Below are 16,735 nucleotides of genomic sequence, written 5' to 3'. Positions count from 1 at the left end.
CCACTGGCTGTGGGGTTGAGGGTGAAAATCGCCTTGTCGAGCGGCCGGGCGAGAAAGCGCATGCGCAGTGCGAGCTAGTTGGGGACGGAGCGTTTCTCTCTCTCTCTCTCTCTTTTGCCTCTCAAGCAACCTACCCGCGAGGAAGGAGGGGGAGGAAGCGGAGGCGAAGTAAGAGGTGGAGGAGGGACCTCCAGCGCGCGTGCGCAGTCTGCTCCTGCCCCTCCATTCTGAATAACCCCCTCCTCCCCCGCGCCGCTTCGTCCCCGGGAGTGCGAAAAAGAAAAAAAGGAGGGGGAAACAGCTATGAGGGACCGAACGGACGAGATCAGAGGGGTGAGAATCCTCGCGTGACTGGCCACGCCCACAACGGTCACTTTTGCTCCTCCCCTTTCCGTATCTCCTTTGCGCCGACGGCCGCGCTCTCACCCCGCGCGCCGCTTTCCCCTCGCCTTTTATAGGCTGTTCGCTCTCCCTTCCTTCTCGTCCCCCCTCCCCTTTTGCTCTTCTCGTCCTCCCTAAACCTCACCCCAAATTTTAGGCCTCCTAAACCTCACCCCAATCTTAGCCCCTCGACCTCTGAAGGCCGATTTCCACCTCCCCCTCACTGACCCCGACCTCCTCAAGGGGCTTCATTGCTGCCCCCGCGCAGGGTGTCAGGTGCGCACCTCCCCCACCCCAAAAAACACAGCCAGGAGTTTGCCATTTTCGTTTTTGTTATTCGCTGCCTGGATTTCATAAATTTCAAACTTCCCTTCCCCTTGACAGTCATAAAAGCTTTCCTTTCCAAATGCGCGTTTTTTCTCTCAGGCTCCTTTGGAGGGCGCTGTTTTCCCTCCCTTCCTCCCATGATCATGGTCTCCCACTTTTCTACTCGCCTCCCCCCCTCCCAGTTCTGGGTTTATCTGCTCTCTTCATCCCTGTACTGTATCCTCCTATTGCTGCCGCCAGTTATTTCCCCTTCTCTGTCACCCTCATTATTCCATCCACTCTTTGGGTTGCCCTCCTGAAAGTATCTTCATCTCTGCCCTCCCTTTTCCACAGGCTGCCTCTCAGCATTGTTATATTTCTTCCCCCATTTGTCCTCACACTGTGCTCCTTTTGTCCCCCATATTCACATAACAATCCCTTGTCCCTCCTTGCATTGGTTCCCTCTTCACTCGTCTTCTCATCCGCTCTCTTCATAGGCTTTCTCTTAGCTTCTGCCCCCCACCCCAATGTTTAAGTGGGAAACACCATGGAAAGGAGTTGGGGTAGAGCACATTAGGGCCCCAGGAATTTCCAGAGATCGAAAGAAGAAGTTGGAGATGTTAACTCATTTGGGCAAGGCAATATTGCACACCAAAGCAATACCCAACCCCAAATAACGCCACTGGATGTTGCATTGGTCTTTTGTTTTTGGGAGACAGCAACTGGTGGTGGTGGTTTTGGTTGGGGAAATGTGTAAAATCCAGCTCAGCCATGCATCTTACCAGGTGACCTTAGGTCCTCAACTCTCAGCCTTTCGTGTGGCTGCTGCCCTGATCTCCTTGGAGGAAGGGTAGGATAGAAATACAGTATTAAAAAAGAACCAGAATGTAACTGATATTACATTAAGAAGTTACATTTAGGGACTCACTTGTTACAAGATTCCAAAATGGTAAGTGGTTTGAGAGGGAGAGATAGAGGGGCCAAGTTTGATTTTGTCTTAGGGTTTGAACAATGTTTGCAGATAGCTTATTGTAAAAATCACCTTCCACTTAGTTATGCATTACATTTAAGATGCTTTTCGGTGTCTGCAAACAATACTATGGCTGTATTCCCGTTGCCTTTCTTGTCCTCCAGAATGCTTCAGCTGCTGTGTATCAACATGAAATTTCTAGGCCAGGCATCCCCAAACTTCGGCCCTCCAGATGTTTTGGACTACAATTCCCATCTTCCCCGACCACTGGTCCTGTTAGCTAGGGATCATGGGAGTTGTAGGCCAAAACATCTGGAGGGCCACGGTTTGGGGATGCCTGTTCTAGGCTTTACTTTGTTAAGATCTCAGTGTCTCTGTCTTGACCGTTCGTCCCTTTGTCACCCCATCTTTATCAGTAGCAAGAAAATTCAGATTTAGGAAAAATATTGTTGACTTCTCATGTCAGTTTCAGATGTTTGTCGTTCTTACTAGAAAGGAAACCAGGGTGGTTTCACACTAATATACAAACTAGCTGCTAGTTTTGTTTTTTCCTTTCAAGTCCGTTGTCAAATTTGACACAGGAAGGGAGTGAGCTGGCACATCTGCACCATGCCATGCACAATTGTATATTCCAATTAAGCAGGGGCTGAATCATAATCTGTGGTTTAAGTTTAATTGGCTAAAGCTTGCAGCCCTAATTAAAGAATAGTAATGTTCCTACTACCTATATAGATTATTTTTGATAAAGAAGATTGTTGGCCTTTGAAAGCTTATGCCACAATTAAAATAAATTAGTTTTAAAGATGCCACCATAGTTCTTCTGGAGTCATCTACTTTTTGGAATATATAGTTGGTTCTTTTCATAACATTTCTGTTTGAGAAAGTGTCTCACAAGCAGGATTATCTTTATTCCTTTTTATTATTTAAAAAAAAGCAAACTAAATGGAATTCTGCACAAAGGTAATTCAAATGACAATTCTGTCACTGCCTTGTAAGTACAGTGCAGCATTAGAAAGAGATTCAGCCAGCATGGATCTCTAGCACAGGAGAGTGCACATTTGCATAAATATTCTGCATGAAATAGAGGGGCATGGAATTATGGAGGGTGCTGAAGCCCTGCCCCAACTGCTAGAAACTTTGATCAACCATTGTTTGGCTATTGACATTTCACCTGGTGTTGAACATGTACATTCAAGCCTTTCTTATCAATCATGAGAGCTAGAAACTAGCTAGTGATGTTGTGCTTTTAAAATTTATTCAAATGAAAGGTAATCAAATGAAAGGTTTTTGGAACTGGATTCTATACCCTAGGTCACATCTTGGGGTTTGATTTGCTCCAGCAGAACCCTGGCCCATATGCATATTACTAATAAGACCTGTGTTGTGCATCTTCTTAACTGGGGGCAAAAATTGCCATTGCTACTGACACAAGGAAATTTGAGGTCCAAGTGAGTTGGAGCAGCATTCAGCCAAAGTACACAGAGGCACATCCCAGCCCCGCTGGTTGAGGTCTTCATCCCAAATCCAGGTCTTCATCCCAAATCCTTCATGAGTAGTATGTGTCATAGCCAATTTCCAATATAGGAGCAAAGCACATTTTTTTTGTTCTTGCTTATGTTGAATTAAAGACTGAGGCAAGAGTGTTCTCCAACAGAGGAAGCCCTCAGTGTCCAACTTGTCTTCCATGTTTCCTAGTTACAGATTTTTCTCCCTTTTGTACAAGATTACATGTTTTAAAATTAGTCAGATTTGCTGTGCAGCAAAATGTAGTGACCAGGTTGGCATCCACACAGAGAAATGTGTGTTACATTATATGCAGTGTTTGAAACTCCCATTGTTCTAGGTGCATTTTGCAACAAGGAAAGACTGGAGAAGAGACCCTCTTAAGAATATTAAGGGGGGGGGGCGCAGAGGAAGGACTAGGCCATGTGAAAAATGAACATAAGATTTTAGCTGCAGTTCACTGATTTTCAGCTTTGTATCCTTGTTATAAAAAAAGCGCGCCTAGACATTCCGTTGTTGCGCCCATAATCTAGGTTTAAGGTGCCATTTAACTCCTAGCTTTCATATCTCAGTTTCTAACACTGTTTACATGCAACATTGTTATGCATCTCATCCAGCAATAGATGCAGGTACCCAATCTACATGCCAGTTTTCCACATGTTATGGCCAGATGAACATCCAGTGCCAATTGCACATCTTCTCACAGATGCCCATAGCTCTCAAAAGTTCTGTATTAAGAGTACAACAGTGTGTGTTGATAGAGAATAGGGAGAAAAACTGAATACACAAGACAGTTTTGTCTGTTCTTCTTCACAGCTGACTGGTGCCAACTCAGCTTTTTAAGCAACCATGAAATGTTAGATTCTGTTCACTCTTAGGACAGGTATCTTCTGTACTATGCAAAATGGAATGAAAAGATTGGTTTTAAATTGTTAGCTGATTTGGAAGTTGGTTTGGATAGAAATGTTTGTAAATGAATGAAAATGAATCTTGTCTAAGAGCAGTGTGGGGTTTTTGGGTCTGTGTTTCCCCATTGTCATTTGCAACATGTGTGCAATGAGTGCTTTGGTGCATCCGATCTCTTCACTCTACATCTCTCTTTAACAGAAGGATGTCGACTCGGACTGTGAAGAGACTGAACTCGATACTCTGGTCCCACAGCCAGGATCAGCAAGACCCAATGGCTCTCCAGATCCAACTGACGAATTCTTCCGAACGGTACCACAATCTTTCTTTCTAAGCATGTGCGGAGCTGACTTTAGAACTATCTCCCTGTGTGAGTGTGTGTGTGCACGCGCGTGCATTCCAGGCGCTGTGTGCATTGGCGGGACACACATAAGCCTGTCCCATCCTGCATCTACCAACGTCCCACCCGCTTCTGGTGCCAAAAATTGCATCTATCAGCATGATCATCTTTGTTTTCACTATCCCATGGAAAGTCTTCCACGACCACTTGACTTTTTTCTTGCTACAGTTGCTATTGCATGCTATTGGTTTGTTGCTGTAATGTGTCAGAGGAGTTGGAGATCTTTTAGCTGCACATCTGAAGAACAATAAGACAGTGCTTACCTCCCTGTCCTCCTTTCCTTATGTTAAGCTTTGGAGACCATCCTCCAGCTGCCACTACCCAATGAGGTGAGGCAGGTGGCAACAGGAGAAAGAGAGAGCACCTTCGCTTTGGAGGTGCCCTGGATGTGGATGTGGAAGATTTGCCCACTGACTTCCTTGTTATCTTTTCAGTGCCAGACAAAAAAGTTCTATTTTCCCAACCATTTAATAGTTTCATTCCCTCTGAAATTGGTTTTATGCTGAATTTCTATGTTGTTTTTATATATCATGCAGTTTTAATGTTCCTGTTTTTATGAATTGTATTTGATTTTTAATGTGCTGTGAGCTGTATGGGAAGAAATATTTTAAATACAATAAGAGGAGATAATTTGAATTCTGGCATCCGTGAACAGTTTTTGGTAAACTGAAGCTGCATCAGTATTGCCCGCACACAGTAGAGTTTTTGTGTGATTCCTTGAGGGTGCAAATCACTTGAGCATTTTCTAGAACTCTATGGAGCAGACAGATTATGCTTTCTGCTTATGTAAATAGATCTAGTCAGCCATTTCCCTGTGCTGGTGGCTTGTAGTTATACGTAGTGAGATATGGGTGGGTTTCATACTATGGAGATATCTCTTAATTGGCAACCCACTTAATTGATGGAGGTCAGGGTTCAGCTGGTTAGAATTGGCTCCTTCTCATCATATCATTTTTTATTGCCTTCTCAGACACGTGGGATCCGTGAAGCCTTGAGGACTCTGGGAAGCAAAGTAAAAGATCTAGAGAAACATCAAACTACCATTTTGGCCACACCTCTCCCTGAGGATAGTAAGTTAGCAGTGGGGGAGTGCGGGTGGTGAAGTAGAAGATATGGGCTGTGGGAAAACTGGACAAAGAAGCTCTTGGAGGTAATTGGCCAAGAAAAGTTGCAGAAAATGGTGAAATTTAGGGGCAGAGTTTAGTGGTATTTAAATTTCATGATTTAAAGTGGTGCAAAATTAGAATTACCTTGTCGCAAAGTGCACATTGCTGTTTTTACTCCTAACAGCCTCATATCTTGCTTTTCTTAAGAATTATAGTTTGAAAAGGTTCAGAGTACTATATTGATTCAAAATGAAATCCAGTTGTATCTAAACGAAAACCTGCTCCTTAATTTCAATTGCCATCATGCAAAAATTGGTCATGATATTTTAAGAGGTGTCCAAATGCATAGAAATTAAGCAAATTTCCAAAATATAATTGATGTATATTCCATCTTTCTTCTGTGGAATTCACATTAATGTGCATAGTATTCTTAGGCAACCTCCAATCAAAGCACTGACCAGACTAGACCTGATTAGGTTTAGCAAGGATACTGCATTATGTGCCTTCAGGCCAGATTATGGATTGCGACAGTTTTCCATCAGTGTGTGTATGAGCACAGTAGACAGATTCATGCTCCAGAGTTGCTTACAGCCTAAAATAGACAGCAAGGGAACAACAGAAGGATGGAAAGGCAAACAAGGGTAGGAAGAAGTGGATAGAGGCAAATGCTATTCTGGATTGTTAAAAGCTTTTGGAGTGAGGATTCAGATGGGTGGTTCAACTGTCAGTTCACAGTTAAGAGATTTAGCTGCACAGGGCCAATTGTTAGAACATTAGAACAGTGTTTCCCAACCTTGTGCCTCCAGATGTTTTGGGACTACAACTCCCATCATCCCTAGCTAGCAAGACCAGTGGTCAGGAATGATGGGAGTTGTAGTCCCAAAACATCTGGAGGCACAAGGTTGGGAAACACTGCATTAGAAAACCAGAGGGGGGTGGGAATGAAATACATTGCAAGCAGCCTTGAGAACTTTGATTGGTTGGTAGAATTGAAGTACTCTAAAGTAAATAAGAGGAAAAGCCAAAGTCCATGCATAAAGGAGAAAGGGTGAGGAAAGAGTTGAATGAGCAGATGTGCCAAGTTCACGTTCAGAGAAGAAGGGCCCTCTTGAAGAGGGCAGCTGGGGAAATGGGTGGAGTTGTTGGTGGGATATATTGAAGAACAAAAGCTGAAAGAAACAGGATAAATGAATAATAAAGGAGTTTTGCATTGAGGTGAGGAGACGAGGTTCTAGTTCAGGTGGAAGCATAGAGCTTTAGCCAAAACAATATGGAGAAACAGCCATTTTTGCAGTGTTCTTCAAGAAGAAATGATATGGCCTAGCAATGGATTGAATGTGGGCAGAGCAACTGTAGTCCATGTTCCCTTCAGTTGACCAAATGGCCTGCGGGAAAGGGATGTGGCAAAGAAGCACCTACATACATAACACCTTAGCAAAAGCCACATGCAAATGTCATCTAATTCTTCTCTGGCACAATCCCAGCTGTTGACTTTTTAACCTTGGTGTTTTCTAGGCATGAAGCAAGACCTGCAAAAGCTACGTGAGGAAATCAAGGAGCTGGCAAAAGACATTCGGACCCGCCTGAAAAGTGAGTGTGGGAGGAGGATTGGGCCTTAATGCATAAAAGGGAAGAGTGCTGCATGTCGGACCTCCTAGCTTCTGCTCTCCAGCTTTGTCTGTGTGCTCACTGCACTGAAACTAGGAGGAGGCCTTCTCTCTTGTCTCCAGTAGAAAGTGATGTGTCTTGATTGCAGCCCTGTTTATTTTTTAATATAGAAATTGAGCCCAAGAAGGATGGGGAAGATGAGAACAAAAATTCCATCAACGTTCGTATGAAGAGAACCCAGGTCAGATGCAGCCCAGCTAGCTCACTTGGGTGCTGGTGAGGAGGAGGCTAGAGAAGTGTACTTAACCCTTTCTTTCCATTTCTGCCTCAGCATGGGATCCTGTCCCAACAGTTCTTGGATCTGATCAACCAGTGCAATGCAACGCAGTCTGACTACCGAGACAAGAATCTGGAGCGCATCAGGAGACAGCTGCAGATCAGTGAGTGTCTGCTCTTTTTTCCCACTGGCTCCAGAGAGGACTGCATTTCAGTGCCAAATCAGCAATCTCGGTTGCTGCAAGGTTCCTACTTACTAGAGTCGTCCCATAAGTTATGGGAACAAGCCATGGTACCAGCCCTAAGTAGCTGGGAAGGTTGTGATTTGCCCAAAGTCATCTGGGTTGCCTGGTGGCTATGAGGAGTATCCTAAGCTTGGATATGGTGCCCTATTCTTCTCACGATGCTGCTGTTAGAGATGTCTCAGAAACACATGAGCTGTTGTGTTTGTAATGCTGGTCAGGGACACATGGGGGCTTTATGTCTTTGCAATCTCTCTGTATAAGTGGATTCTGGCAGTTTTGTTGATTTTTGTTTATAAGGCAAGTTCCTAGATCTTAGGAAGTGGGCAGTGAAAACATGTAAACTGTGCATGGTGCAGGGCCCAGTAACGTTTCCACTGGTCAGATGATGTTCTTTAAGGCCTATTCTTTACACTTTCCATCAGCTAGCAGAAGTGGAAAACATGCAAAATAAACAAGCAAGCAAACTTGATTTGCATTGCACATTTTAGATGCAGAGTCATTTTACAGAGCAGAGGATACATTACATTGGCTTTAAAAAGAGAAAGCCTGTGACCATTGCATAGGTAACTTCCAAGCTCATAACTGCTGTTTTTTGCACAGTTTCTTTCCCATTCATGCAAGTGTGTGTTCAGGCCTGTGCTCCTAAGACAAGCGGAACTGAGCAATTCAAGGATACAGCTGCAGTGATTCCTAGAATGGTGAAGTCTGCCCAAGGCTATAGCACTTTATGCTTTGGAGAAAATGACTATGAATATTGGCCTTGAGAGCACTTTTTTGTTGAGCCTAGGCTCAACTACCACCCTGCACGGGGACTGTTAAAATTTCCAAAACTTGGGACACAAGGCAGGGGAGCACTGGCAACATTTCTAGTTGGGGGGAAGTTGAGAACACTGGTGGTCTTTGTGAGGAAGAGATTTGCCCCATTTCCTCCCTTCTGTGACTAATTTCAGGTACAGGGTTAGCAAAGCAGTGGAGAAATAGCTGCTGGTAATGAGATTCGTTTTAGGGTGTGAATTGGGAAGGCATGGGGCTCAAAGGAGGAGGGTAGATAAGATGCACATTTTTAAAAAATCAGTACTAGGAGACCTGGTTTTGCTAAAGGCTGGCTGTCTTCCAACGGGCAAGTTTTTCTTCCTGAAGCAGTTTCAAAGGTATCCTGTTGTGTGGGGTGGTGGTGGGGAAGGGTTAGTACAACCCTGGCTCCTAATTGAACCCTCCACCTCACAGGTATTGTAAAACCTTGAAGGCCCTTTTGCTTTCAAACAGTCATATATATATATATATATATATATATATATATATATATATATATATATATATATTCAGTGACGTGCTGCTAGTTGTACATGGGCCAAGTCATCTTCCTGTGGAGACAGATAGCGTCTGTCTGCTGCCCTCTAAAGGAAAATGACCTTGAAAGGCAGAAGAGTTGGAAGGGTAAGCTGCACAAAGCACACTTGGCCTGGGGTTTCACAGCCAAATGAGGGTAGGGATGGGAGGAAAGTTTTCCAGCATTCCTTTCATTTCAGATAGGCCAGATCACACAAACCAAAACATTGTCTGAAATCCCTGATGTGAAGGCTCTCCTAGTCTCCAACAGCAAATAAAGATGGTTTGTCAAGAAATATGCTTTAATCCAGCTGCCCCATCCTTCAGATGAATTTGAAAGCTAAAAGAGGTACCAGTTGTGTAGAGTGCTGAATCGGAGTAGGGGCAGCTGGAAGATCCCCATTCTGAAAGATCTCACAGGAGTGTTTGTGATGCTAAGATTTAATAACAATCTTCAGGAAAAGTGTGAGCTGTATCAGGGCTCCCCCTTAACAATTTTCTAGCGAATATGCACCAAAGGCACCACTAATATTTAAGCAGGGCTTGAAACAAACTAAAGAGTTGGGTCCTCGCTACCAGCTCTGTGGAAGGAGGTGTGAAGGAGGTGTGGGAAGAAGTGTGAACTCTTACCCTGGAAGCCCCCAAGCCTGCCCTACTCCAGTGTTCTGCCTGCAGAGAGTAGGCTGTTTCATATTTCACCATAAAACTTTCTGCATCTCACTGTAGAGGGGGAAAGCTTGCAAATATGTGAACAGATTTTTCAAAAAGGCTTTTCAAAAAGAGCTTTCAGGACAGCTTTTAATAACTGGTCAGTGATGACCCATCACTCAGCATCAGCCCAATCCCTCCTTGTAAAGTCTAGATTTTGGCTTCGTCCTCACCACCAGTGTCTATGGTGTCTCATTTCATCTATACTCGACTTTAACATAAAGCTGAGGCAAAAATCTAAATATAGAGGGGGGAAGGGAAGAGAGGATACCAAACTGTCTAACTAGATTAGTGTTTTTCCAGAGCTCCACAGAACTTTGGAAGCTTTATTTATAAATGTATATTCTCTTTCTACTAAATCGTATCCACAGTGGGTTTTGTTAAAGTTACGTTAATCTTTTAGTTCAGGATTGCACTGAGGCTGCAATCCTGTATACATTTACCTGGGAATAAGCCCCACTGAGCTCACTGCGAATTATTTATGAGCCATCATGCATAGGATTGCACTGTAAAAAATGAAGGAAGATTTAATGCTTTTCAGGCCTGTTGATGTGGAATCAGTTCCCTGAAGGTAAAAAGTTTTGAAAACCTCAGTAACCTAGAATAAAGCAAAGCAAATATTTAAACCACCATAGAAGAATGCAGCATGTTGGAGTTTAGAGAATAAAATGTAGACTTCAGGCAGAGAGCTTCACCTCCCTTCAGCTAGGCAGTACATCACAATAGAAGGCTTTGCGGCACCACAGCCAAATAACAAGCACTGTGTGGCCCTTGAGTTCTGATTTTGGAGGTGTGTGGGATTTAGTGCCTTTAGACAGGAGGGGTAGTGAAAGGGTTAAAGGTAGGCTGCTGAGAGTGAGGGAGTCTGGCTTTGCTTCTTATTTTGGGCAGGAAACCTTGCTTTGGTCCTGAGGCTGCTTTCTTCATTCCCCTTCAGCTAACAGCGGGGCAGTTTCCGATGAAGAGCTGGACCAGATGCTGGAGAGTGGTCAGACGGAGGTGTTTGTTTCCAATGTGAGTACCAGAAGGCAAAGCCTTTGGAGGGCATAAGATAGAAAAGGGGGTCTGGGCCCTCGGTTAACTTATCCAGCCGCACTTGCTCCCCCACAGATCATGAAGGACACGCAAGTGACGAAGCAGGCTCTGAACGAAATTGAGACACGGCACAGTGAAATCCTCAAGCTGGAGCGCAGCATCCAGGAACTACACGAAATGTTCTTGTACCTGGCCACTGAAGTGGAGCTGCAGGTATGGCAGTGGGGGGAGGAGAAAGAAGGTACTCGGGCGGGATCCAGGTGCTCTTGGGAATACAGGAAGCTGCGTTAAGCCAAGTTAGACCATTGGTCCAACTAGCTCGGCGTTCTCTGCACTGACTGGCAACAGTCACATGTTGTTCTCAGCCCTACCGGAAGATACAGTGCTGTCTGCAGGCGCCGAGTCCTTCCCCACTCTTCCTTCCCTCGTGGGAAGGGGTCAACTCACAGTTCCATCTTGTTTCTGCTTTGGCTTCTTACCAACCTTCAAGCTCCTTTCCATCACTCTTCTTGCCAAGTACACTTCCCATCCGTGCCTCCTAGGAGTTTTTACACAGCTTTAATATGGGCTTAGTTATTATGATGAGGTTGCTAGAATTTGAGGAAGTGTGCTCACCTTTTTTTTTCCCTTGCCTGTACTGGATGATTTCTTATGTACTCTCACTGTTTTGTTTGACCTTGTTCTCTCTATTCCTAGTGACCCCATGCAGACCCAGACCCACCTCTTACTACCCAGGGGTAGCTTCTTTGCCCCCTTCACATATTTTCCCTGGCCACCCTCCCTTGCCCCAGCGCTTGTTGTCTGTTGTCTCTTCTCCCCACCCCACCTCTCCCACTCAGCTCAGAGGTTTCTTCATACCTCATCCCCACCCCTTTGACTGCATTTAGGGAGAGATGATTGACAGGATAGAGAAGAACATCCTGGATTCAGAGGACTACGTCAAGAAAGGGCAGGTCCACCTCCACATGGCTCAAGAGAACCAAAAGAAAGCTCGCAAGGTAAATTTACTGTGTTCTCTGGTGAAATTTGGGTTGTATCTTCTTTAAAATGAAAAGATCTCGTTTGTATCATGCTTACATGCAACTGTGCTGTGCAAATGGCAAAAGTTGGCAACCTGGGGACATCTGCTTTGACTTAAGGAGGGAAAGCACTTGTCAAGCCTTTATTGTTCCAAATAGATGTTTGAGATGATGGGCAATGTGTGATGAAATCTTGGAAGAAGGGAGGGGAGGGGGGTTCGTTGAGCAAGGCTTCCCATGACCAAAGTGTTTTGGTGCTTTGTCAAGTGCCTTACTCTTCCTCCCTGTGGCTAGCAGATGAATGAAAAATATAGCAAGAGCTGAGAGCTCTCTCCCTGGCCATCTGCCTTAATACCTTTTTTTGCCTGTTCTCTGCTTTGGGGCTCTGCAGAAGAAGTTCATGATTGCCATCTGCCTGACAGTCACAGCGCTGATCATCATCGTCATCATTGGTGTATCCATTGCAGTTGGCTAGGAGGGCTCCCATTTCTGCCTCTCCTTTCGTGCTGCGTTGGCTGGAGCCCGATGGTGAGTATAGGGGACAAAGATGCAAGGAACGGCTGCACATTTGAGGGGAGAGGCATGGTCAACATCTGGGCCTCTAGAGGCTCATGCTCAAGAGGTGCCTTATCTCATGCCGAGGCAGGTTCTTCCCTCTGGGTTCCAACAGCCTTGATGTAGCTCCAGTGCACTTTTGCAACAATCTCTTGCTGCTGTTAAGCATGGGTGGGGCATAGTCATTTCCAGCTCTTTCTGACCTGGTCTGCACCACATGACAGAGCTAGAGGAGCTGCCTGCAGCTAGTGATGGCTGAGGAATAAGTCACTGCACCTCAAATGCCTTATGCTTCTTGCAATGGCACCTAGACCTGCTAGGTAGGAGGAGGGAGTGGTGGGAGAGGTATTTTGCTAGGTGAAGGGCTTCAGTTGGAAACTGCAGTGAAGAGTTCTGACTCTGCCCTTTCCTTTCTTGTGAATTTTGGAATTTTCCCTTCTCAGGGCTCCATCTCTGGCTTCATCATGGTTCTGGAACGTCTGCCCTCTCTTGGGAGGCCTTTGCACTGATAGATGGCTGGTGGAGATGCATCCTGCCTTTCACCCAGTCCTGAAAGCACATGCTGCCTATGGCTGCCTCCTTTCCTGTTGTCCAGAAACAAGAAGCCCCTGATTTCCCTGCATCCAAAACTGTTTCCAGATGTCTATAGCTCTCAAGATCTATTCTAGAGCAAAGTCTCTGCTGTGTTTATTTTGGACTTCCTAGTTTATTTTGTTTCATGGCTTGTGTTTGGGTCCTGTGTTTCTCCCCCAATACATTCTGTGGCCTTGACCCATTCACAAGCAGATGGCCAGTTCCTGTCTTGGCCTCCTCCTCAACAGTATCCTCCCTTGCAATGAATTCTAGATGGCTCCTTATCTTAAGGAACCCCAACTCTCCCATTCTGGTCATGACAGCTGTGAGTTTTCCTTACCCTTTTTATAGTTCCTGCCTTCTAAAATCTCTGCCTGCCTTAGTTATTTATCATGCGTCTTGCTACAAGCCATGTCAGTTTTTTTAAGCTTCCCCCTTATCACACAGTATATTGTACATCTTTACAAGGGGACAGATGGATATTGTACAGAACTTGGTGGTGGTATGTCTGGTCCTTCATTCCCACACTCAACTCTGTTGGATGTGCATATGAGGGAAGCAACATGCAGCTCTGTTAATTTTTTTCTAACCTGCTGCCTTCGCCCTGACCTTGTTTGTTGGATTTTTGGAGGCCTTTGGTAAGTACATGGGGCCTGTTTCAGCTGAAGCAAAGGGCAGCAAGCCAGGACCTCCAGGTTCACATGGCTAAAATACCTTCTATTGCTTTTTACCAAGCTGTTTGCCTCCTGCTCTCAACTTTTAAAGTTGACACTTTTTCCATGCCTCCTTTATCTGTGTGGCCCTCCTCCCAGCCGCCATGTCCCTGGTGCCTAAGGGGTTGTGTGCTCACACCCCTTCTGAGCCCTGTGTATTATCTTCATCTTTTCTTTAGATCTCTTTTCTCTCTTTGTACAATGAAATGAGAGATAATCCCAGTGCCAACCTAAAAAAAGTATTGGGACGAAACCACACAATGTTCTTTGCTCCCTCAGGAAACCCGATTGCAGGCCTCGAATTAGCCACCTGGAAAAATTGCCCAAGAGGCCAGGGGGAATCAAGATCTTGAAAGGAGGGTTATAGGATGGAGTAGGAGTCCGAGCTCCTTGGGTTTGTCTGTCTGCAAATCTAGCTGAATTGGGTTGGGCAAATCATGGAGAAAATGGAAGCCAGGACCTTTTGGCCTTGTTCCTGAAAATTTGATATTTTTCTACTTTGGAAAAAGAGGACTTGTCCAGATCAAAGCATTTAGCAAACTGTTCCAGTTGCCTTGGAGATTGAATGTAAAGAAAAGAAAAGCAGCCTGCCTCAAATTATTTTGTAATATAAAAATAAAAGCACTTTCTAGAATGTCTGCAAAGTCGTGGTTTCATTGTTGTCCCCAATGCGAGAAGCTCCTTCCCACCATTCTGTCAGTCTTGGATGCCTTTGACTGAAACTGGAAGGAAGAGACTGTGAGAATAACTTGGCAGGGAGTAAGAGTTACACTTGCATGTACGCTTGAAACCTTTAGTTTTATTAATGCGTCACATATTCCAGGCCTTAGCTGTGAAGTTGTGGAACTTCTGAGACCCTGGAACAAGTTAATTCCAGTTTGACACCTCTCTGCTTGTTTGCATTATAGCTGTTGTCTCGCCACACAGAAGAAGCCATAATTTCAGTAGTGATTCATTTGCCCACCCCCCTGCTTCTCTTGTACGGCTATGAGTGTGCTTCGCTCCTGGGGCACAGGCAAGAGAGGATACTTCGAGGGATCTTTCTTGAAGAGGGGTCTCAAACTGCATTTTAAAGTATCGCCCCAAGGTACAAGTTTAAATGCCTCTTCCAAATGTAATTCAAGAGCCTTTTTAAGAGAGCAGCTGTTTTACACTGCTGTGTTCCCCAGAAAGCACCTTGAGTGTGAAGGGAAGATAAACACAGCTAGATACAATCTGCGAAGGAGCCTTGGTTGTGACTCGGGATCTCCGTTTCCCCTTCTTATTTTTACATGCTCACAATGGGAAGCAGCAGTTTCTACACAGAGGACCCCTCAGACCCAGCAAAGCAATATCACCTTAGCTGCTAACACTTCTCGGCTGAGAAAGATTGAATCCAAAGATACATTCTGAGATAGGGTATGGAGGAACTTGATGAAAGCATATTCCCCAAACCAGTGATAAAAGGAACAAAGTAAATTTTCCTCCTGTGCAAAATTTTCCTCCTGTGTTACTTGGCTTCTAACCATAGCTTTTTTTTCTGGAGGGACGACGCAGGGGTACTCATATCCCTAAACATTTTGTGAATCTAAGTTTGGCCTCATTGAGGGGCAGTATTTCAATATGAATAGGAAAATGAGAGTACCCCTAAACATTTTGGGGGGGGGAGCACTGCTTCTTAGCTATTAAAAACTGGTGCCTCCCAATATAAACTACTTAATTTTGAGAACTGACTGCGCTTATGTGGATGGGTTGAGGGGAAGAGCTCTTGATAGAAGTAGCTTTGACTTTATGTTGGCCAATAGGGGGCACCATGTCCTTTTTCTTAACTACCGGTAAATCAGGGAAGGGTTTTTTTTGTTTTGTTTTACAAAGAAATTGTCTTTAATTTGGTGCACTAAAAGAACTTTGAGTTTGGTCATTCTCTGCAAAGTGTAGCATTGGACCTAAGCATCCTGAGAACATCAGCATTTACACACACACAGACCTGCAAGTTTCAACTCTGCAAGTTATATTAAAAAAAAGGCGATAAGCAGAACAAATTGTCTGTGTAGCGTCCCTTGCGCCCAAGGTTTTGTAGCAGAAGCATAGAGAGAAAATCTGGTCTGAGAAGTTTAAGTCTCCCGCCGGCTTCTTTCTTTCTCTCCCCACCCTCCACCCCACTGCCCTCCCAATTATTTTAAGGTTTCTTTCTACTTGTGGTAAGCTCTGACGTATATTGCTTTTTGCCTCTCTTGCCACTTCCTGCCTCAGCCTCTTACTGAAGACTGTGGTGGGGGCGGGGGGCTAAACTGTGATGTGGACTGTGTGCTCTTTTTGACATTTGTGGCTGAATATTTGGTACAGCGATTTCAAAGAAGATGCAACATGCTTTTCCAGTTGAGATGTAAGGTGCTTTCTCGTCAGTCTAATCACTTTTATAACAAAAAAATATTGTGTGTGAGAGAGACAGAGAGAGGTTCGCTAAATGGCCAAAGGCCTGGAAACAATGCCTTATGAGGAAAGGCTTAGGGAGCTGGGTATGTTTAACCTGGAGAAGAGAAGGTTAAGGGGTGATATAATAGCCATGTTCAAATATATAAAAGGATGTCATATAGAGGAGGGAGAAAGGTTGTTTTCTGCTGCTCCAGAGAAGCGGACACGGAGAAATGGATTCAAACTACAAGAAAGAAGATTCCACCTAAACATTAGGAAGAACTTCCTGACAGTAAGAGCTGTTCGGCAGTGGAATTTGCTACCAAGGAGTGTGGGGGAGTCTCCTTCTTTGGAGGTCTTTAACCAGAGGCTTGATAGGCATATGTCAAGAATGCTTTGATGGTGTTTCCTGCTTGGCAGGGGGTTGGACTGGATGACCCTTGTGGTCTCTTTCAACTCTATGATTCTATGATATAAACTACCGTAGCCCAGAGACTTATCCTTGTCCCGGAGCAGTTCAAATTGCCATCATTTTGCAGAACATATTCCGCGCTTGCCAATCACTGCTGGTTCTAACTCTAAATAGGTCTGACTGGTGATAACTCTCTAGTTTTAAAGTGATCGTTTGGGTTGTGTGAAATGTGCTAATTGAAGATCTGGCCTCTTTCCAAAGAGCTTTAATGCAGTGCCATTCACTAACGACCCCAA

The 16,735-nt window shown here is 44.6% G+C and overlaps 1 protein-coding gene across 1 annotated transcript; it reads left to right on the top strand.

Moving 5' to 3' along the window:
- Positions 1–221: 221 nt before the first annotated feature.
- Positions 222–14,271, top strand: STX4 (syntaxin 4). Its single transcript, XM_035135282.3, has 11 exons — positions 222–333; positions 4,268–4,378; positions 5,437–5,536; positions 7,088–7,162; positions 7,351–7,421; positions 7,512–7,620; positions 10,676–10,752; positions 10,849–10,986; positions 11,661–11,771; positions 12,184–12,320; positions 12,791–14,271. The coding sequence occupies exons 1-10, from the start codon at positions 304–306 to the stop codon at positions 12,265–12,267; spliced, it is 906 nt and encodes a 301-aa protein (XP_034991173.1). The 5' UTR covers positions 222–303; the 3' UTR covers positions 12,268–12,320; positions 12,791–14,271.
- Positions 14,272–16,735: the final 2,464 nt, after the last annotated feature.

The sequence above is a fragment of the Zootoca vivipara genome, chromosome 12 (assembly GCF_965207765.1).
Source record: "Zootoca vivipara chromosome 12, rZooViv2.hap1.1, whole genome shotgun sequence".
In the NCBI taxonomy this organism is placed as follows: domain Eukaryota; kingdom Metazoa; phylum Chordata; class Lepidosauria; order Squamata; family Lacertidae; genus Zootoca; species Zootoca vivipara.
This window is presented reverse-complemented; position numbering and strand designations above follow the sequence as displayed.